The following is a 17,431-nucleotide window of genomic DNA, read 5'->3' on the forward strand; positions in this document are numbered from 1 at the left end:
GCCTGCCTCTGCCTCCCAAGTTCTGGGATTAAAGGCGTGCATCACCACGCCCGGCTTTGGTTGCCTAGTTTTAAGCTGTAACAGCGCAGTGTATCTTTTTAATTGTGTGTGTATATTTATTTGTATGCGTAGGTGCCTTGGCCACATGTGTGGATGTCAGAGGGAACTGCAGGAGTGAGTTGGTTCTGTCACTCTGCCATGTGGGTCATAAGAAAGGAACTGTTCCTCTCCCCACCCACTGCGAATGCTCCGGAAGTAACTGTCAGTGTCGAGCTTCATAGTGGGTGAACCTAAAGACAGGACAGTCCTGCAGGGTTGCAAGAACATCTCAGTTTTGAGGTCATCCTGTTCTTCACAGGGAGACTCTTTCCCAAAGAAAAAGCAGTATAAAAAGGTAAATACTGCCACGATAGTCACTTGTACAGAGTACAGAAGCCATTCATACCATTTCCTCATGTGATGCAAAAGCCTGAAGGACCAAAATGCAGTGACCTGGTGTAAATGCAAACACAGTCTCGTCTAGATAAAACTGCCAGGCAGCCTCAAAAAAGAAATAATTATTCACCTGGCTCCAAAGGCAAAGAGAGAACAAGGTCACTTCAAGTCCCCAGAGTTGCCTGGAGTTAATTTACCTATCCCTGTGAGGCTTGGCTTTATTTCCTTAGCAGGTATTTACTAAGTAACAGCAGTTATCCCGAAGCAATGGTGAAGGCAGCACTCAGGAGGCTGAGGCAGGGAGGGCCTGGGAGTTTAAGGCCAACCAAGTGACATAGCGTGATCATGTCATAGATAGGTAGGTAGATAGACAGACAGACAGACAGACAGACATAGCATGATCATGTCATACAGAAAGAAAGGAAGGAAGGAAGAAAGAAAAGAAAGGAAAGGAAAGGGAAGAAAAAGCAAGGTGAGCAAAGCAGATGTGAGGACTCTGTTTTTGTGGAGCAGCCATGGGAAATAAGTCTAAAATTGCAACTGTAATGTGTGTTGCCAGGAGATGGTGGTGCCTTTAATCCCAGCACTCAGTTGGAAGAGGCAGGCAGATGGATCTCTGAGAGTTGAAGACTAGCCTGGTCTACAGAGCTAGTTCCAGGACAGCCAGGGCTATACCAAGAAACCCTGTCCTGAGGCTACCTGGGGCTAGAAAGATGGCTCGGCAATTAAGAGCACTGGCTGCTCTTCCAGAGGTCCCGAATTCAATTCCCAGCAACCTCATGGTGGCTCACAACCATCTGTACTAGGATCTGATGCCCTCTTCTGATGCATCTGAAGACAGTTACAGTGTACCCATATACATATATAATAAATAAATATTGAAGAAAGAAAGAAACCCTGTCCTGAAAAACAAAAAGCTGTAATTGTATGTGCCATTAAAAAGGATGGGGTAGGCAGGAGAGATGGTGCATCAGGTGGAGGCACTTCCTGCCACACCCACGCCTGACCACCTGAGTTCAGTTCCCTGCACTGAGATGATGGAGAGAGAGGACTGACTCTGTAGATTATCTTCTGACTTCCATACAGGTATTGTGACATGAGCACATGTGTGACCACCCCCCCTCCTTCCCTTTTATGAAACGTCTTGCCGTGTAGCCCAGGCAGGTCTCTCTGTCTCCCGAGTTGCTGGTTTACACCACCACATTAGACTACAGTTGATGTTTTTCTCAACCCCAACCCCCTGAGACATGTTCTGCAGATAACTTAGAGAAGAACAGACCTGAAAGGATGGGGCAAAAAAAGAAACCTGCAGAATGGAAATCCTGCCTGCGCCGTCTGTAAATCTGTCTGCGCTGACCAGTTTCCCATATTGTTTACAGGAAGTGAATATTGAATTTGAAGCTTATTCCATCTCAGATAACGATTATGGCGGAATTAAGAAATTACTGCAACAGGTACAGTCTTTCCAGAACTTCCATGTCTGTCTTCTGTACCTTGCTGAAAGGATCTCTCCTTTCCCAGGGTGAATGGCTGCTTGTGTCTTTCTTCCTTGTCCCGCTCCTGGTTACAGTGCTGAAGTTTCCTGTGTCCTGGAGTGTTTTCCTTTACATGTGGACACACTGAGTTCTAATCTCTTTCTTACAATTCACATCCAAATGTGGTGGGGTCAAAAACAAAAATAATTTTGTAAGGGAGGAAGAGTTTGGCTCACAGTCCAGAGGGGATGCTGTGCACTGCGGCAGGGAGGGCAGGGAGGGCCTCACACAGCATCAGCAGCTCAGAAGCCGAGCGCTGGTCCTTAGGTAATAGCCACGGACCTGCACCTGCTGTACTGTGCCTTTTCTTCAAACAGCATGGCTTGTGTTTCTCTTCTTCCCATGCCTGATGGCTGAGTACCACGGGCTCTGTCTTCTCTGAAGGTTATCTGACTCTAGGTGTTTATCTTCCTCCTGGGTTACTTTACAGCCAGCTGGGTCAGGTCACCACATTTCATTGTTCCTGTTTGAATTATGGAATCACGGTGTTATTAGAAATTGTGTTTTGATCTTAATTTAAAATATTTCTCTTTCTCCTTTCAGCTTTTCCTAAAAGCCCCTGTGAACACTGCAGAGCTGACGAATCTCCTGATTCAGCAGAGCCACATTGGGAGTGTGATTAAGGTCAGTGGGGAGAGGGACACTGTGGGTGCTTTGTCCTCTTTATCTCCAGCTGAAAGGAAGTACTGTTGAGGCCTGCCCAGAGGTGACTGCAGTGGTCCAAGGATACTATGTGCAGTAATCCAGGCATCACGCGTGGGCCTGCGAGTGGCCGAGGTTGCTAGAGCGCTGAGGTTAGCAAGCATGGACAGTAGGTTGAGAGGGTGGATGAATTACAGGGTGTGCACACTTAGCATCTGGCGTGCTGGGATGTGTATGCAAGATGCTGAGCAGCAGCTGGAGCTCTGAGTTTTCCGCAGATGTCAGTCACTGATATCAGATGTGATTGGAATTGCCACAGGAGAGGGAAGGACAGATGCCCTGGCCATGCCAGCCATGATTCTCTGAGCAACATGAGTGGCAGAGACGCCAGAGGAGCTGATAGGAATGACTGCAGTGGGAGGGGGAAAAATGGTATGAATTCATAAAAGCAAGGAAGGGCTACTTAAGGAAGCACTTGCCCAGTAGAGTTATAGAAAATGAGAACCCAGCATGGACCCAGCTCCGCCACCTGTCCCCTGGGGCCCTTCTGGTTTCCTGCTGTTGTAAACAGTCCCACAGCTTAGAATTGCAGCAGGCATCTGTTTGGTTTGTGGACAGAGATCAGATTCATCTCGGTTCCTGCTTTGTTCTGTGAGCCAAGAAAGCTTGGAGTAGGGCATTATTGCATGGGTCTTGGGACTGTTGCTGTGTCATCTGAAGTACGGGAAAGCTCAGAAAGAGATGGTGGAGGACCGGGGCTGGTTCGTGAGCTATCTTCTCACTTTCATCTAGTTTTGTTGAACTTAAGACATCTTTGTCAACTGGGCAGTGGTGGCTCCACTCTATTAATCCCAGCACTTGGGGACAGAGGCAGGTGGATCTCTGAGTTTGAAGCCAACCTGGTCTACAGAGTGAGTTCCAGGACAGCCAGGGTACACAGAGAAACCCTGTCTCAGAGAAACAAGCAAACAAGCAAAGCCAACATCTTTACCAAAGGCTGTAGATGAGCACTAAGTGCTGAGGGCAGCTATAACAGGTACAAGGGCGTACTGGACATCATAGACCCCGCTGTCCTCTGGGTAGAAGTGCAGCTTCATCTCGCTCATTCAACGTGGAGTCCTTGAGAACTACTTAGTGAGCCAGGCTGAGGACTCAGGTGCAGTGAGAAGGGGGTTTACGGCGTGGACAAGCAAACAGGCAGTATGTGGACAGATTTAGGAAACCCTGGCTAGGGGCTTAGTCTCCTAGTGGAGGGGCAGTCAGAACGTTGGTTCATCATTATCCTTCCTTGCTGTTCATTTTCCCCCTTTGCCCACGTGGTATGTATGTGTCCCACGTAAACCCGTCTTACATGTAGCTCTGACTGGCCTGGGCTTTGTAGAGATAGATCCACCTGCCTAAGATTAAAAACAAGGATCAGCATACCCAGCTATACATGATTCTTCTTTTCTTTTTGGTTTTTCAAGTCAAGGTTTCTCTATGTAGTTCTGGCTGCTGCTATACATGATTAACAGGCCTTGTCTATATAGGGAGTTCCAGGTCAGCCAGAACTACACAGTGAGGCCCTGTCTCGAAAACGAAACCCAAAGAATCTTGTATAAAGAAACACAGAGCAGGATGGTGTCATTCAGAATGTAAAGGAGGAGCGGATGGGCCTGGAGGGAAAGGGTTATGAACGTTGCCACACTGCACTTGACGGCAGAAAGACAAGCTTTGGCTTTGAAAAGTGGAAAATTGGTGTTATACTTCTTTACAACCGAATAATGTAAAGTTGAAGTATTTTCCTTTTAAAACAGCAAACAGATGTTTCAGAAGACAGTGATGATGAAGTGGATGAAGATGAGATCTTTGGCTTCATAAGCCTTTTAAATTTGACTGAAAGAAAGGTTAGTTTCACTGAGTGGCATTTGAAGCCTGGGATCTGTGGTGAGGATGGAGTCTCAGACTGATACTGTCAGGGCAAGTGCTCCTCTCTGCTCTGTTCTCAGTGTGGAGCTGTCTTGTTTGGAGTGATTTGTACCAGCTTAAAGCTGATTACTCCAGGTGGCATGGTCACTAACATTGTAGTGTCTGGTGTTGAGACGGTGGTACTGACACCGGATCTGTTTGCGGGATCCTGCAGCCGGTCACTTCTCTCAGTACAGTGTGCATACAGAGGGGGGGTTTATTCAGCAGCTTCCAAAGTTGAGAGTGGGCCCTTAACATGGGTTTTGTTATCTCTCTTTATTGACTCAGTAATAAATTCTGATAAAAACTATGCCAGCTGCTTATTCTCTGAGAATAAGGTGCAGGCCACAGGCCACCTTCAGTTTTCAAAAGAACATTCCAGTTAATTTCCAACTGGTTTTGAGAGGTGTAATATAAGATCGCTGTTCCAGTGTGTGAGTGTTAATTATATACTTGACTTACCAGCAATCATGGGATGGTAATTAGGTGCAGTTACTTTTGGAAGAAACACTAGTGTGTAACGACAGTGGGAGGAAACCTTTACTCTGAGGCAGAGAGCAAGCCTTCTCTTTACTTTCCAGGGGACTCAGTGTGCTGAACAAATTAAAGAGCTGGTTCTAAGCTTCTGTGAGAAGACCTGTGAGCAGAGTGTGGTTGAACAGCTGGACAAGCTTTTGAATGACACCAGCAAGCCGGTGGGCCTTCTGCTAAGTGAAAGATTCATTAACGTCCCTCCACAGATTGCCCTGCCCATGCACCAGCAGCTTCAGTAAGCAGCTCTGGGAAGTGCCTTCAGACGGTCGCTTTGTACAAACCAAGTAGATGCATAGATGGAAATGTGGAACAGGTGTAGGTTGCCTGGGCTGCAGCAGGTTGGGGGTACAGGTGGGAGGATAGTGCCCGGGGGCTGCTCATTTCCAGCATCCAGCCCCTTGAGCAGTTTTGATTATTAGTGGCAGAAATTTTAATATTTTCAAAGATTCAGGTGTTAGAGAAGCTGATGAATTTTCAAGACTTTTTACATTTGACTGACAGTTTCCACATTCACAGATGTCTGTAATTTGAACAAAATGTTGAACAAATATTAAAAAAACTAGAGTCAGATTCTTACATTCTGGTTTGACTAGTGAAACCAAATCCTTAATACTGCCCCTGCTTCTTGGCCTCCTGATGTTGTTTATTTAATGCAGGAGTTTGACGTTAGAAGAACACTTAAACATGGAACTACAAAGTTTAGAGAATGAAGTGAGGGAAGGAGCCTTGATGCACAGGGTTAGAGTGTAGACAGGCATGCTAGCTGCTTCCCTCACTGGCCCCAGATCCCCTGCACCCCCGGCTGCAGCTCACACTGCCCCGTGCCCTCCATGGTTTGTCCACGCCTTTTTCTTAGCCCCAGCTCCCCTGTGCTCACCCCCCAACCCCCGGCTGCAGCTCACACTGCCCCCGTGCCCTCCATGGTTTGTCCGCGTTGTCCTCTAAGCCCCAGCTCCTGCTTATTTAGTCTCCCAGGATTGTACAACGTTCTGCTGATTTTGTGTGGGCACTGAAGTAGATTGTTCTGAATTTAGTAGTTTTGTTTAGCTTATTAATTTTGGAAGGAAGGAAATTCACTGCCATTCTGTTTATTATCTTGGAATTAAGGTTATTTACATCTGTGAAGTGTCTGCAGTGCCACTACACTAGTCACATGTTCTAGTGCCATGCGCTGTACCTGTATGCCTCTGAATTTGCAGTTAAACATTGTGCAGGTTTGGGCTGGAGAGATGGCTCAGCTGTTAAGAGCACTGACTACTCTTCCAGAGGTCCTGAGTTCAGTTCCCAGTGACCACATGGTGGCTCACAACTATCTGTAATGGGATCAGATGCCCTCTTCTGGTGTATCTGAGGACAAAAACAGTGATTTTGAGTGAATCTAAGATCATTTGTTAGTGTAAGAGTCTTTCTGAATTTAGATTCTTCACTGTTTACAGCAAAACCCAGGCTCATCACATTCTTGGATATAGCCAGTAGCATGAGTTGGCCCAGCCAGTATGCAGCAGAGTCCAGAGACAGTGCTGCATTGGTTTTCTCTGGGTCCAGATAGATGTAACCCAGTGGTGACCTGTGTGTGTCTGTGCCTTGTAGGAAAGAACTGTCTGAGGCGCGAAGAACCAACAAGCCATGTGGGAAGTGCTGCTTCTACCTGCTGATTAGTAAGACATTTATGGAAGCAGGAAAGTCCAGTTCCAGAAAGAGGCGGGACGACCTTCAGCAGGGGGCACTGATGTTTGCAAATGCAGAGGAAGAGTTCTTCTATGAGGTAAGGATGCCCTGCTTCATCTCTGTTAGCTCTAGTAGCTATTCTTGAAAATAAGGCATCCTTAGGCTGAGCCATGGTGGTGCACACCTATAAGTGCAGCACTCACTGTGGGGAACAGAGGCAGGGGAAATCTTCGAGTTGAAGCCAGCCTGGTCTACCTAGTGAATTTCAGGACAGCCAGGGCTACACAGAGAAACCCTGTCTCTAGAAATTAAAGAAACAAAAACAGAATCTTATCCTCTTGAGTTCTCTAGCCCACCTAATATGTGGTCTCTGGCTGCTTGCTAACACACTGTCCGGTACGTGTAGGTAGTGGGGGTGTGTTGAATACTGCCTGGGACCACTTAGGCACTTAGAGCATGCTTACAGTGTGATAGTCAAGCCACATTTGCATGTTTCAGTTCTAAGACGTTTCCCATTTGCAGATCTGAGGGAATGTGATCATAGCTGCCCTGTGTCCTGAGGTCTGAGTGTCACCCACTGGTGGATCTCTAACACTTTCTGTATTGTGAACGCTGGGCACCCAAATCCTAGACAGTATTCCTATATCCTTTCTCCGCTGCCCTCTTCAAAAATCTTAGGGCTAATATTTTTCTGAACTGGATAATATAATTTTTTTTAAAGATTTATTTATTATTATATCTAAGTACACTGTAGCTGTCTTCAGACACACCAAAAGAGAGCATCAGTTCTCATTAGGATGGTTGTGAGCCACCATGTGGTTGCTGGGATTTGAACTCAGGACCTTCAGAAGAGCAGTTGGTGCTCTTAACCACTGAGCCATCTCTCCAGCCTGAATAATATAATTTTTAAGAATTATATATTTGTGTGCATGTGTGTGAGTGTGCATGCCATGTCATGTTTATGGATCGTCTTGTAGAGGTGGGGTCTCTGTGCTGGCAGGCTTCTGTTAGCCCCAGGGGTGTAGGGTTTCAGATGTATCCCTGTATCCAGTTGTGTATATGGACTCTTGGATCAGATCAGTGGTCAGACTGGCAAAGCTAGGGTATTCACCCTTTGCACAGCAGTAGAGATTCAGCTCTGCCTTTGTTGTACAAGAAGTAAATAGCAAACATGGGGTATGCAAGCATGAGGACCTGGGATGTGGGACACGGTGGCACTTGCCTGTAACCCCAGCAGAGACACAGGAGAATCCTGAGAGCTTGCTGGTCAGCTTCCAGTTCAGTGGTGAACTCTGTACAAACGGAGACCATTTCAAAGAGGTCTCTGTAGGATTTCAAGATGGTCTAGCTATGCAAACGCCATGTGGATACACCCTTCCCAAGCTAAGGAAGCTGCCAGGCATATGAAGATGAGCATTTGGGGACAGTTCTCCTTATTACCACCTATTTGTCACAATATTACCTTAAAGTAATTACCGAAAGTAACTTTGGAATTAGAAACAATGTCACCTCTGTCACTTGGCTGCTTGTTCTGGTCTTGAAATGTTACTCCTTAATTTTGATCCCCCTGTGAGTTGAAATGTGTTTGGTGTTTCATCATGTCTCCCTAAAGTGTGTGTCTGAACTTACTTTATTCTGAGTGTCCTTCCCTCCACTGTTATATGCAGTGCTCTTTATTTGGGTCACTGAGCTCTGCCTCTGAGTTGTCCACATTTTCCTTCGTGTCTCCTCCTTTGCTGCAGAAGTCAATCTTGAAGTTCAGCTACTCGGTGCAGGGGGAGAGTGACACTTGTCTGGGAGGCAGATGGTCCTTCGATGACGTTCCGATGAAGCCCTTGCGGACTGTGATGTTAATTCCAGACGACAGGATGAATGAGATCATGGAAACCCTGAAAGACCATCTCTCCGTCTAGTCCATTTCCCCCGGACAGTGACAGGCTTGTTTATATGTAATTACCAAGAAACCCATTGAAGAGATACTGAAAAACTCATTATTTTATTCAGATTCAAGTCCTCTACAAAAAGTAGGGTTCTGTTCCATGTGTCTGTGACACATTTACAAAATGATTTTTTTTTCTTTATTTTGGTCAAATTATGAATGATTGGTTAAAAACTTCCAATAAGAAAAGCATGGAATAGTAATTTTAAGAACTTAATAAAACTATTTTTTTATTTTAAAATCATACTTGAAGTGTTCATGTCCAGGACTGTCCTGGCTTCAGCAGCTCCTATTGCAGTGTCCGTATTGCACTGTGTTGGAGAGGTCACTGGATCGTGCATCTCTGCTCAGTAGCATCTGGGCACTTGTCACACACATCATGGTCCTTGTTCATAGTTTCAGTGGGTAGGTGGCCTGCAGCTTGCTGTAGGATGTCCTTGCTTTCACTAGGAGGCAGGTTACTGAAATAGTATTGTGGTACCAGCTGCATAAATCTGTTCATTTAAAAGAAACAGAACTATGAACGCTGGGGAATGACAGGTCCCCTCCAGCCCCAGGGAGCACAGGAGCTTCTGTAGGCAACACAGGCTCTGGTATTACTGTAGTGAGACTCACTGCACGTCCAAATGTTACTTCTCTGGTACAAATCCACACAGTCGAAGTGCAGCACACCCTCAGCGTAGATACTTGGAAAGAGCTTTGGGTAGGCAACAAGAGGAGTCTTTGCCACTTGAGCTCACCTAGCTCTACTCTGAATCCACTTGTGTAAGCTGCGACCTTGAACATCATGCGGTGCCTTTAGGCTGAGTGGAGTCAGCTCTGAGTCCCCATCCCCAGTGTTGCTCTTCCTGTCCTCTCACCACTTAGCAGCTAGAGATCTTTATAGGATAGAGAGCCTTCCTCTTGCCTAAACTTAATTGCTGTGCATTGCACTAGGGGTAAAAAGCTGTATACCTTCTGGAACTACCTGTCTCTTCAACCTCACCTTCCCTCCTCCTCTGCATCACCCCACCCCCCACCCCCAGCTCCAGCCAGTGGCTATCTGTTGCTAAAAGCTGGCTAAGCCTATTCTTCTACACAGCCACTGCACTGGTGCCTTCTCTCTAGCAGTCTCATACTGAGATGAAACAATCCCGTGTGTGTCTTATTCCTACAAGTGTGAATTAAAGAGGAAGCCCTTCCTTCTCCATTGGACTTACAGCTCAGGGGAGACTGCTGAGGTGACCCTGATGTAGTTGTTCTCAGATATGCTGAACTGATGGAAGAGGACCCACTCGGGCATCTTCTTGGTGATGGAGTAGCTTGACAAGGGATGCAGCTGAGCAACCTGCTTATGTGTAAGCATCAAGTAGTTACCTGACCCGTCAACATCCCGAGCAATCTAAAAGGCAGGTTCAAAGAAAGAGAATTGATACACAAACATGTTAGTTAAAAAAACAAAACAAAACAAAACAAAAAACCGGGCTGGTGAGATGGCTCAGTGGTTAAGAGCACCAACTACTCTTTCAAAGGTCCTGAGTTCAAATCCCAGCAACCACATGGTGGCTCACAACCATCCATAACGAGATCTGACTCCCTCTTCTGGAGTGTCTGAAGACAGCTACAGTGTACTCACATATAATAAATAAATAAACAAACAAACCAACCAAGATTTTTATATAGAATAGCTAAAAACTAAAATTTGTCACACATTTCTTATTTTCAGATAGTAGAAAATAAGGCACAGTGACTTTGTCTTTAAACCTGAGCCGGCGATGGTGTCAGCTGCAGCATTTTAGGGCTGCTGTAAAGTTAGCATTTAGGTCATGAAGTAAACCCCAGCATGCCTGCTCTGCCATGCTGTCCACGTGCTCCAGGCTACCTATGCCTGGTCGTCAGCTCGGCCGGCTCATACTGTGCGTAGACCCCTGCTTTCCCTCACAGATGAAGAACTCTACCCTGAAATGTCATTAGGACGGTACAGGGTTACGCACTCTGATGTGAAGGACGTAGCTACTTCTATCACTGGCACCAATGAGGCTCCTCACGGGGATGAAAGGAACAGCTGAGGCATAGAACACTGACTTGTGCTCTTGGATAACTAGTGAACAGAAAAGAGGAGCTGTGGTGTGTAAAATTAGCATATAGGTTTCTGGCTTGAGAAGATGTGTACTTAAATACCAAACTTAAGTAACATCTTTTTAGTGTTCCTTAAAAAGTTTAAGGTCAATAAAACCATCACTGTGAGAGAGTGCTGGCTGAGTTTTCCATGCATGTGGGGCTCACGTCCTTGGCAGGGCAGCCCTGCCCCTGCTTACCTGCATGAAGTACCCAGAGAGTAGCGCTTTCTTGATGTTCAGACCATTTTCCTTGGAGCCAAAGGCAGGCTCTGCATAGGGAAGCTCGATCCGCTTGATAATTTCTAAGAGTTCTGCTCGGATAACGTCTGCCATCCTGAGAGCAGAGCAGCTGAGGAAGCAATCGTGACACCACATCTCCACACAGTCTAGAGGGAGAACAAAAGGCCACTCAGATGGGGTGTTAGACTTCTCTAAGCTCTGTGGAAGGCCATGGGAGTGAGTGGGAGGAAGGTGGCCAGGATTAGGTTCACAGGGGGTTGTGGGATCCCCCACACCCATAGCTGCTGCTGTTTGTGAGCCCACCATACTAGACAGTGTGTCAGTGTGAGAAGCACACTGCCGTCACCTGTGCCTGTGGAAAGGCACCGGAGACTGCATCAGCATCCACACTTGCTTCTCTGAACAGCAAGGATGTATAGAGCTAGAGACCCAGAGCTAAAGGGGAGCTGTTAGTATCTATTTCTCGGATCAGCCCATCCTTCATTTAGTAAGGACCTGACAGGCTGACCTGGGAGTTCATTATGTCAAACACTAGCTCCTTGCCTACCCTAGGTGCAACTTTGTTTTAAATTCAAATGTACTAGTCTGATTCAGTTTGAAGGTACTTTCTTGGCACCTATAACTGTTGTCTTGACTGAAGAATGCAGATAGCCTTGGGCAGTGGACATCAGACCCTTGCCTTCCCTGTCCTGTCCACATGTCCCACTCAGAGTAGCAAAAGTCCACATTTGGTCTGACGCCATCACCCAGCCTACTGCTCAAAAGCTGATCGATCACCTTTCCCTAAAGTCCACGTGGAAACACTGCGTCCCTGCTCTTGACATGATCCCACTGCCTTGCAATCTGACCTCAATTTTCCCACATCATTTCAAACATCGTTCCCACCTCATCTTCTGGAGCACAGGAAGTGAGGCTGCTGTGGGAAGCAGAAGAGCCTCCTTTGGGGAAGCTGGCTGGTTCACTGCTAGCCCCTGCTACCTGTCCCCTGCCCTGGCAGCTTCCCCAGCAGTGGGCCCTCACCTGGGGCACTACAGTAGCCACTGCAATTCAGGTGCACCCTGTCTCTGTGCTTCAGGCATGCTGCTTCTGAAAGCTGGCTGACCAGAGTACTAAAGCTCCCCAAATCCAGACCTGGGCCATGACATGCTAGGCCTCTGGGTGGGTGGCAGTGGACTGTGGGGTATTTAGGGACCCAGTACTATTCTGTTTAAGTGGCTGGTGGGACTATCAGAGAAGGGAGGCTAGCAAATAATTCAAATATCTGCGCCTCACCTGGGGAAGGGCGAGGGACTGGGGATGTGATTTTGGGGAATCATGTTCACGTACGTTCATTGGCAGAGTTCAGAACTGTATCTTGGTAGGCATTGTAGACATTGATGAGCGTAAAGTGATCACCTTCAGGGTGCAAGAACGTTTTCCAGCAAGTCACTGCAGCCTCCTCAGCACCATGAGGCACGTGCAAAAAGCAACTGGGAGCTTTAAGATACAAGAGTCACAGTCAGCAATATGGAGGACAATCCTGGCCTGATGGTGTGCCCAGGGGCAGGACCCCCTGTCTGTGAACCCACTCCTGCCTTCCATCTCTGGATCACTGTGCTGTTCTTAATATTCTTGTTTACTTGGAAGCCAAGAAAATTAAAAGTGAGTGGTCTCAGTCCTTTCTCCCTTTTGTGCACGTTGTTTTGCCAATAGCAGTTAGCACCCTGCTCTGCTCATATTCCGGTGGAAGCAGTGTGTCCAAGTGTCAAGGGGCCCAGAGGGTCAGACACAGGCTTAGGACTATGTTCAGACGTAGTACAACATTTAGTCCATGCTGCTGTCAAAGAATGTATGAAAATAATAGGAGCCAGTATAAAATAATGAAGCTGGCAGGAAACACAAAACCATGCAGTTATTTGGGAAACACTGCCTGTGACCATTGTTTGCTTGTTTTGCACTACACTAGTCCTTTTGGCAAAAACCTTTTGGCCTTTTGTATTTTTTTGCACTAACTAAGGCAATTGTAAAAGCTTCCCCCTTTCAGTCTATTAAAGCACTTTACTATCATCTACGCAGATGAGCCAACCACTGTCCCTTTACATCTAGACTCCATTTTAATCTGTACGTGCTGTGGATTCACAGTACATAGAGAGAAAGGTCTTTATGGAATACCTGTTACCATGGCAGCAATGGTTAGCATTTCATCTACACAGTCAAATTCACAGGATGCTAAGATAGACTTTGAGAGCTGTGGATCAAGAGGAAACTCAGACATGATGATTCCAAACTCAGAGAGATTCCCATCATTGTCCAAGGCTGCCAGGTAATCTAAATCTTCCAGTGCCTGCATCAGGCTTTCTGGAGCTAGGGAAGAGGAAAAAAAAGTAAATTTTACACAACTGAGGGGGCAGCATTTCATTCTTGCATAAAACAAACAACCAATAAACAGAATCTGTAAAGCAAGAATTGGTCAGACACTAAGCCAGTAGTTTCTGAGGGGCTGACAGGGTACACCTTATGGCTATCTAGATAAGGGTCCTGACAGAGTAGCAGGCTCCTCAGAGGACAGCCAGGGACTCACTGCATTTTGATGCAGTTCTGAGGGGTCAAAGTTGAGGATCTGAGGATCCGAGATCTCTTCTGACCAGGCAGCAATGTTCCAGTTGCTGTGACTTAGAGGGAACATGTGGTACTCACACAACATCCGGAGCAGAGCCTGCTCTTACAAACAGGCTAGCCAGCTAGGCAGCCTGCTGCAGGCACAGAATGCTGAATCATGGAAGCAGCTCTTGCACAAGCCTACAAAGCCAGCCTGAGTATACTTAAGGGAAGACATAATATTTGTTGCTCAATAAGGCAAAACGCACATGGTCTAGAATCTAGTAAACTGAGGTCCGACAAGGAGAATGAGAGCAAAGAAGACAGAGCAGCCTAGAAGTCACAAGAAAAGCAGAAACACCAGACACAGACACACAAGGTTACTGCGAACAGACAAACCTTGCCCATCCCTCATTTCGTAGATAACACAGGCACTACTACAGTGTGTATTAATTATATCTGCTCAATTTCCACAAAGAAGCCTACTTAGCCTCTGTCCTTCTGGAACCAAGTTCTATTAAATATGCTTTTTCACCTGTCTGCCACCTGGTATTCCTATAAAGGCTACACCAACTTCTACTGTGCTACCTGAAAACTGCCTTTTGTCAGTCTCAGTCCTGGAATGTGTGTGGTGTTTGGGAGGCAACACCTATAGGCCTAACCAAAGAAGCAACTGAACCTGCCTGTTCCTGAGTTTTAAGTGGCTGACGAGAAAACAATGACTCACTTGCTATCTTTACACTCTGACCACCAAAGGTAACTGTCAAAATTCAAGGCACACTGAGGAACTCCGCAACCTCCTCACAAGCTCTAATGTGATCAGATGTCCACTATGGTCAGGAAGCCAGGAAAGCTTTTAGAAACCACAAGTGTGGTCTGGGGTGCAGCCTTGCTGGGGAGAGCAGAGCAACTGAGGCAGAGATCGGAACAGAGAGGGTGGGGAGGAGCCTGCTGAGAGTAACTCTCGGGGAGACAGTGAAGTCATTCACCTAGTGTTAGTGATCTTCCCCCCATCAACATTTACTAAGTGGGATGGCTTTATCGTTCTCCCTGGGGACTTTGGGCCTGACCATACTGGTAAACACACAACCTTGAGAGTATCCAGTTCCAGGAAGGGAACAGATAGGTTACTTAGAAAAGTAGTCCCAGAGTTGCATCAGGGATCTATGGGACCTGAAAGGGGGCATCTGATGTGCCAGAGAAGGTGCAGGGGCATCTGATGTGCCAGAGAAGGTGCAGGGGCATCTGATGTGCCAGAGAAGGTGCAGGGGCAGCCGCGGGAAGGAGCATGGCTGTGCTTAGACAGCGAGGGACTGGGGGCACTAGCTGACATTAGACAATTTCATGTCACTATATTATGCTATAGGAAAAAGGTTTCAAATACAGCTACCCTCGGGAATGTTACAGAGCCCTATGCTCCTGCTTGTCTGGGATGGGTAAGTACTTCCAGGCACAGAACAAGACAGGAAGTCTTTGGTAGTCAGGCCTTCTTCAGCATGCTCCGCAGCCTGTCTTACCAACAAGGAAGAAAGATTAGGGCTCCTCGGTCACTAGACATGGGAAGGGCTGAGAGAGGGGACTCTCCAACCACTAGCAGGACACTGGTAGAAATCACACCACGAGCCTGGCTCTCAGATGATGGCTGTGGCAGACTTACAGACGCTCAAGGGTAAGGGTGACAGCTTGGCTCCTGCCTGTGACACAGCAGAAAGTACAAGTGGACCACAGTCAAAGGTCTCCCTCAGACCTTTTCACCAAGCAAGCCACATCAGTACTGGGACCAGTTAGGTCTCAGAGAGAACCAGGTAGGAAAGGGGCTGAGTTTGTCTCCACATGGCTATGCCTGCTCACACTATGCTAGAGAAGACTGCTGGTCTTCCTCAAGACACAGCTGTCAGTGTCCCCCAGGATAAGGCACTGTGACTCTTACCAAACAATGACACCTTTGAAAGATGTTCTTTGCAGTGTAACTAGATGTCTTCCCACCCCACAGCATTTAAGACTAAGCTTCAAATAAGGCTTAGTGCTGTAATGAGATAGCATAGCATTAGCTATACCAAAACCACCAGGGGAGAAACAGAACAGGCCAAAACAATGCATGTGGGCTGGAGCCATAGCTTAATGGTTAAGAGCACTGGCTGCTCTTGTAGAGAAGCCTAGTTCAATTCCCAGCACCTACATGGTGGCTCACATCATCTGTAACTATAATCCTAATCCTCCTCTGGACTGTATACTTAGTATACAGACCTTCATGAAGGCAAAGCATCCATACACATAAAAGTAATAAAATTAATATTTATAAATGTCCAAGCTTTAAAATGGCTCCCTAGCAGGCGAGTCCATGTCCACAAAGAGCTCTCATGGCTGTCACTTGTCCTCTTTTTGGGGTGATGCTCATTGTCCACCCACTGAGGTCCAACTTCAGCATCTTGTAATGCTGGCACTGGCAAGGCCCTCAGGCAGGAGCATACTCACCATGAGTTGGGCTCACCTGTCCCAATGCTGTCCCTGCAGGGTTGGGGAAGAGCTTTTATGCAGGCACAGCAGAGCCTGGACTCAGGCCGTGAGATGTGGCCTTGTGTTACTGACCACCTAACTCTAGTTGCTGTGGAAGAGGAAATTCGAATGCACAGTTTTTGTTGTACAAACTCTGCTCTCCAAGTTAATTGGTCAAAGGCTGAAGCCCATGAGTTGGGCTTGATAGAGGTAGGTGGGTTTTCAGTTACCTGGCTGGGGGTCTCAGGGAGACAGGAGAAGAGAAGAAAGGAGACAGAAGAGGAGGAAACCACCATGAGAGGAGATGGTCCATGAGCACACATCCATAAGAAACAGCAAGTGGCCGGGTGTGGTGGCGCATGCCTTTAATCCCAGCACTCGGGAGGCAGAGGCAGGCAGATTTCTAAGTTCGAGGCCAGCCTGGTCTACAGAGTGAGTTCCAGGACAGCCAGGACTACTCAGAGAAACCCTGTCTCGAAAAAACTTTAAAAAAAGGGGGGAGGGGGAAGAAAGAAAGAAAGAGCGAGCAAGTGACAAGGGACATATGCCCAAGCTAGGCTTACAGCTTGTAAATAAAATACCCGGGTTGTGTGTCTTTTATACAGGCTAGCTAGAATATAAAAATATCATTTACACTTGACTGTCCTCATTAACCCAGTCACAGTGATGGCTCAGGGTGGGCTTCTTCTCACACCACATCAGACTTCCCTCCTTGGGAGTTTTGTATTTTGTACCAGACAAACGGGGACCTTTCCAGGGCCTGTGAGTACATCACAAAGCTCAGGCAAAGAGATGCTCAGATCCTGCTGTCCGGATGGGAGAGAGGAGGAGAGAAAGAGATTGTGAAAGACACAGATGAGAACCAAACACTCAAGTGTCCCTGAGGCACAGCCTGGATTTCAGGAGACACCTCGTTTCCTTCCGCAGAATTCTACATGCTCTCACCCAGTGTGTTTTGTAACGAGTCATCTAAAGTGACACTGGAGCTGTGACTGTGTGCCACCACCCAGAGCAAATCACACACACTGTTTGGGACGCTAAGGGACAAGTCAGTGTCCATTAGTTATGTCAGGACTGGGCCTCACCTGCTGTGTTCCTGAAGTGAAGACTTTCAGCGGGCTAACAGCTAAAGATTGAGAGATGTGCTCATTTTGATGATGTGCACTCTACAAGCTTTGGGAGTTTGGAACAGGATTAAGAGCCTGGCTCTGATGAGGATGGGGGTGGTGTGGTGTGGGGGAAACAGCTTCTAAGACAGGCCACACTCCTAGAACCTGGCGTGTGCAGGACCTTTACACAGCACTTCTACATTTGAATTT

At 47.0% G+C, this 17,431-nt stretch overlaps 2 protein-coding genes across 6 annotated transcripts in view; one reads left to right on the plus strand and one right to left on the minus strand.

The window, feature by feature from the left end:
• Positions 1-8,944, plus strand: part of Bccip (BRCA2 and CDKN1A interacting protein) — an 11,989-nt gene extending 3,045 nt beyond the window's left edge. Inside the window, exons 2-7 of the mRNA XM_021193834.1 lie at positions 1,815-1,889; positions 2,514-2,594; positions 4,409-4,498; positions 5,141-5,328; positions 6,684-6,858; positions 8,504-8,944. Of these exons, the coding sequence (XP_021049493.1) occupies positions 1,815-1,889; positions 2,514-2,594; positions 4,409-4,498; positions 5,141-5,328; positions 6,684-6,858; positions 8,504-8,674 (780 nt within the window). The 3' untranslated portion in view covers positions 8,675-8,944. The remainder of the gene's footprint in view (positions 1-1,814; positions 1,890-2,513; positions 2,595-4,408; positions 4,499-5,140; positions 5,329-6,683; positions 6,859-8,503) is intronic.
• Positions 8,739-17,431, minus strand: part of Dhx32 (DEAH-box helicase 32 (putative)) — a 57,338-nt gene continuing 48,645 nt past the window's right edge. For all 5 annotated transcript variants that reach the window (XM_021193794.1, XM_029535480.1, XM_029535478.1 and 2 more), the window contains exons 8-12: positions 13,191-13,382; positions 12,366-12,515; positions 10,998-11,185; positions 9,900-10,081; positions 8,739-9,194 (exon numbers count right to left, since the gene is read on the minus strand). In XM_021193794.1, coding sequence (XP_021049453.1) covers positions 9,026-9,194; positions 9,900-10,081; positions 10,998-11,185; positions 12,366-12,515; positions 13,191-13,382 — 881 coding nt within the window. In that variant the 3' untranslated portion in view covers positions 8,739-9,025. The remainder of the gene's footprint in view (positions 9,195-9,899; positions 10,082-10,997; positions 11,186-12,365; positions 12,516-13,190; positions 13,383-17,431) is intronic.

The sequence above is a fragment of the Mus pahari genome, chromosome 1, assembly GCF_900095145.1.
Source record: "Mus pahari chromosome 1, PAHARI_EIJ_v1.1, whole genome shotgun sequence".
In the NCBI taxonomy this organism is placed as follows: domain Eukaryota; kingdom Metazoa; phylum Chordata; class Mammalia; order Rodentia; family Muridae; genus Mus; species Mus pahari.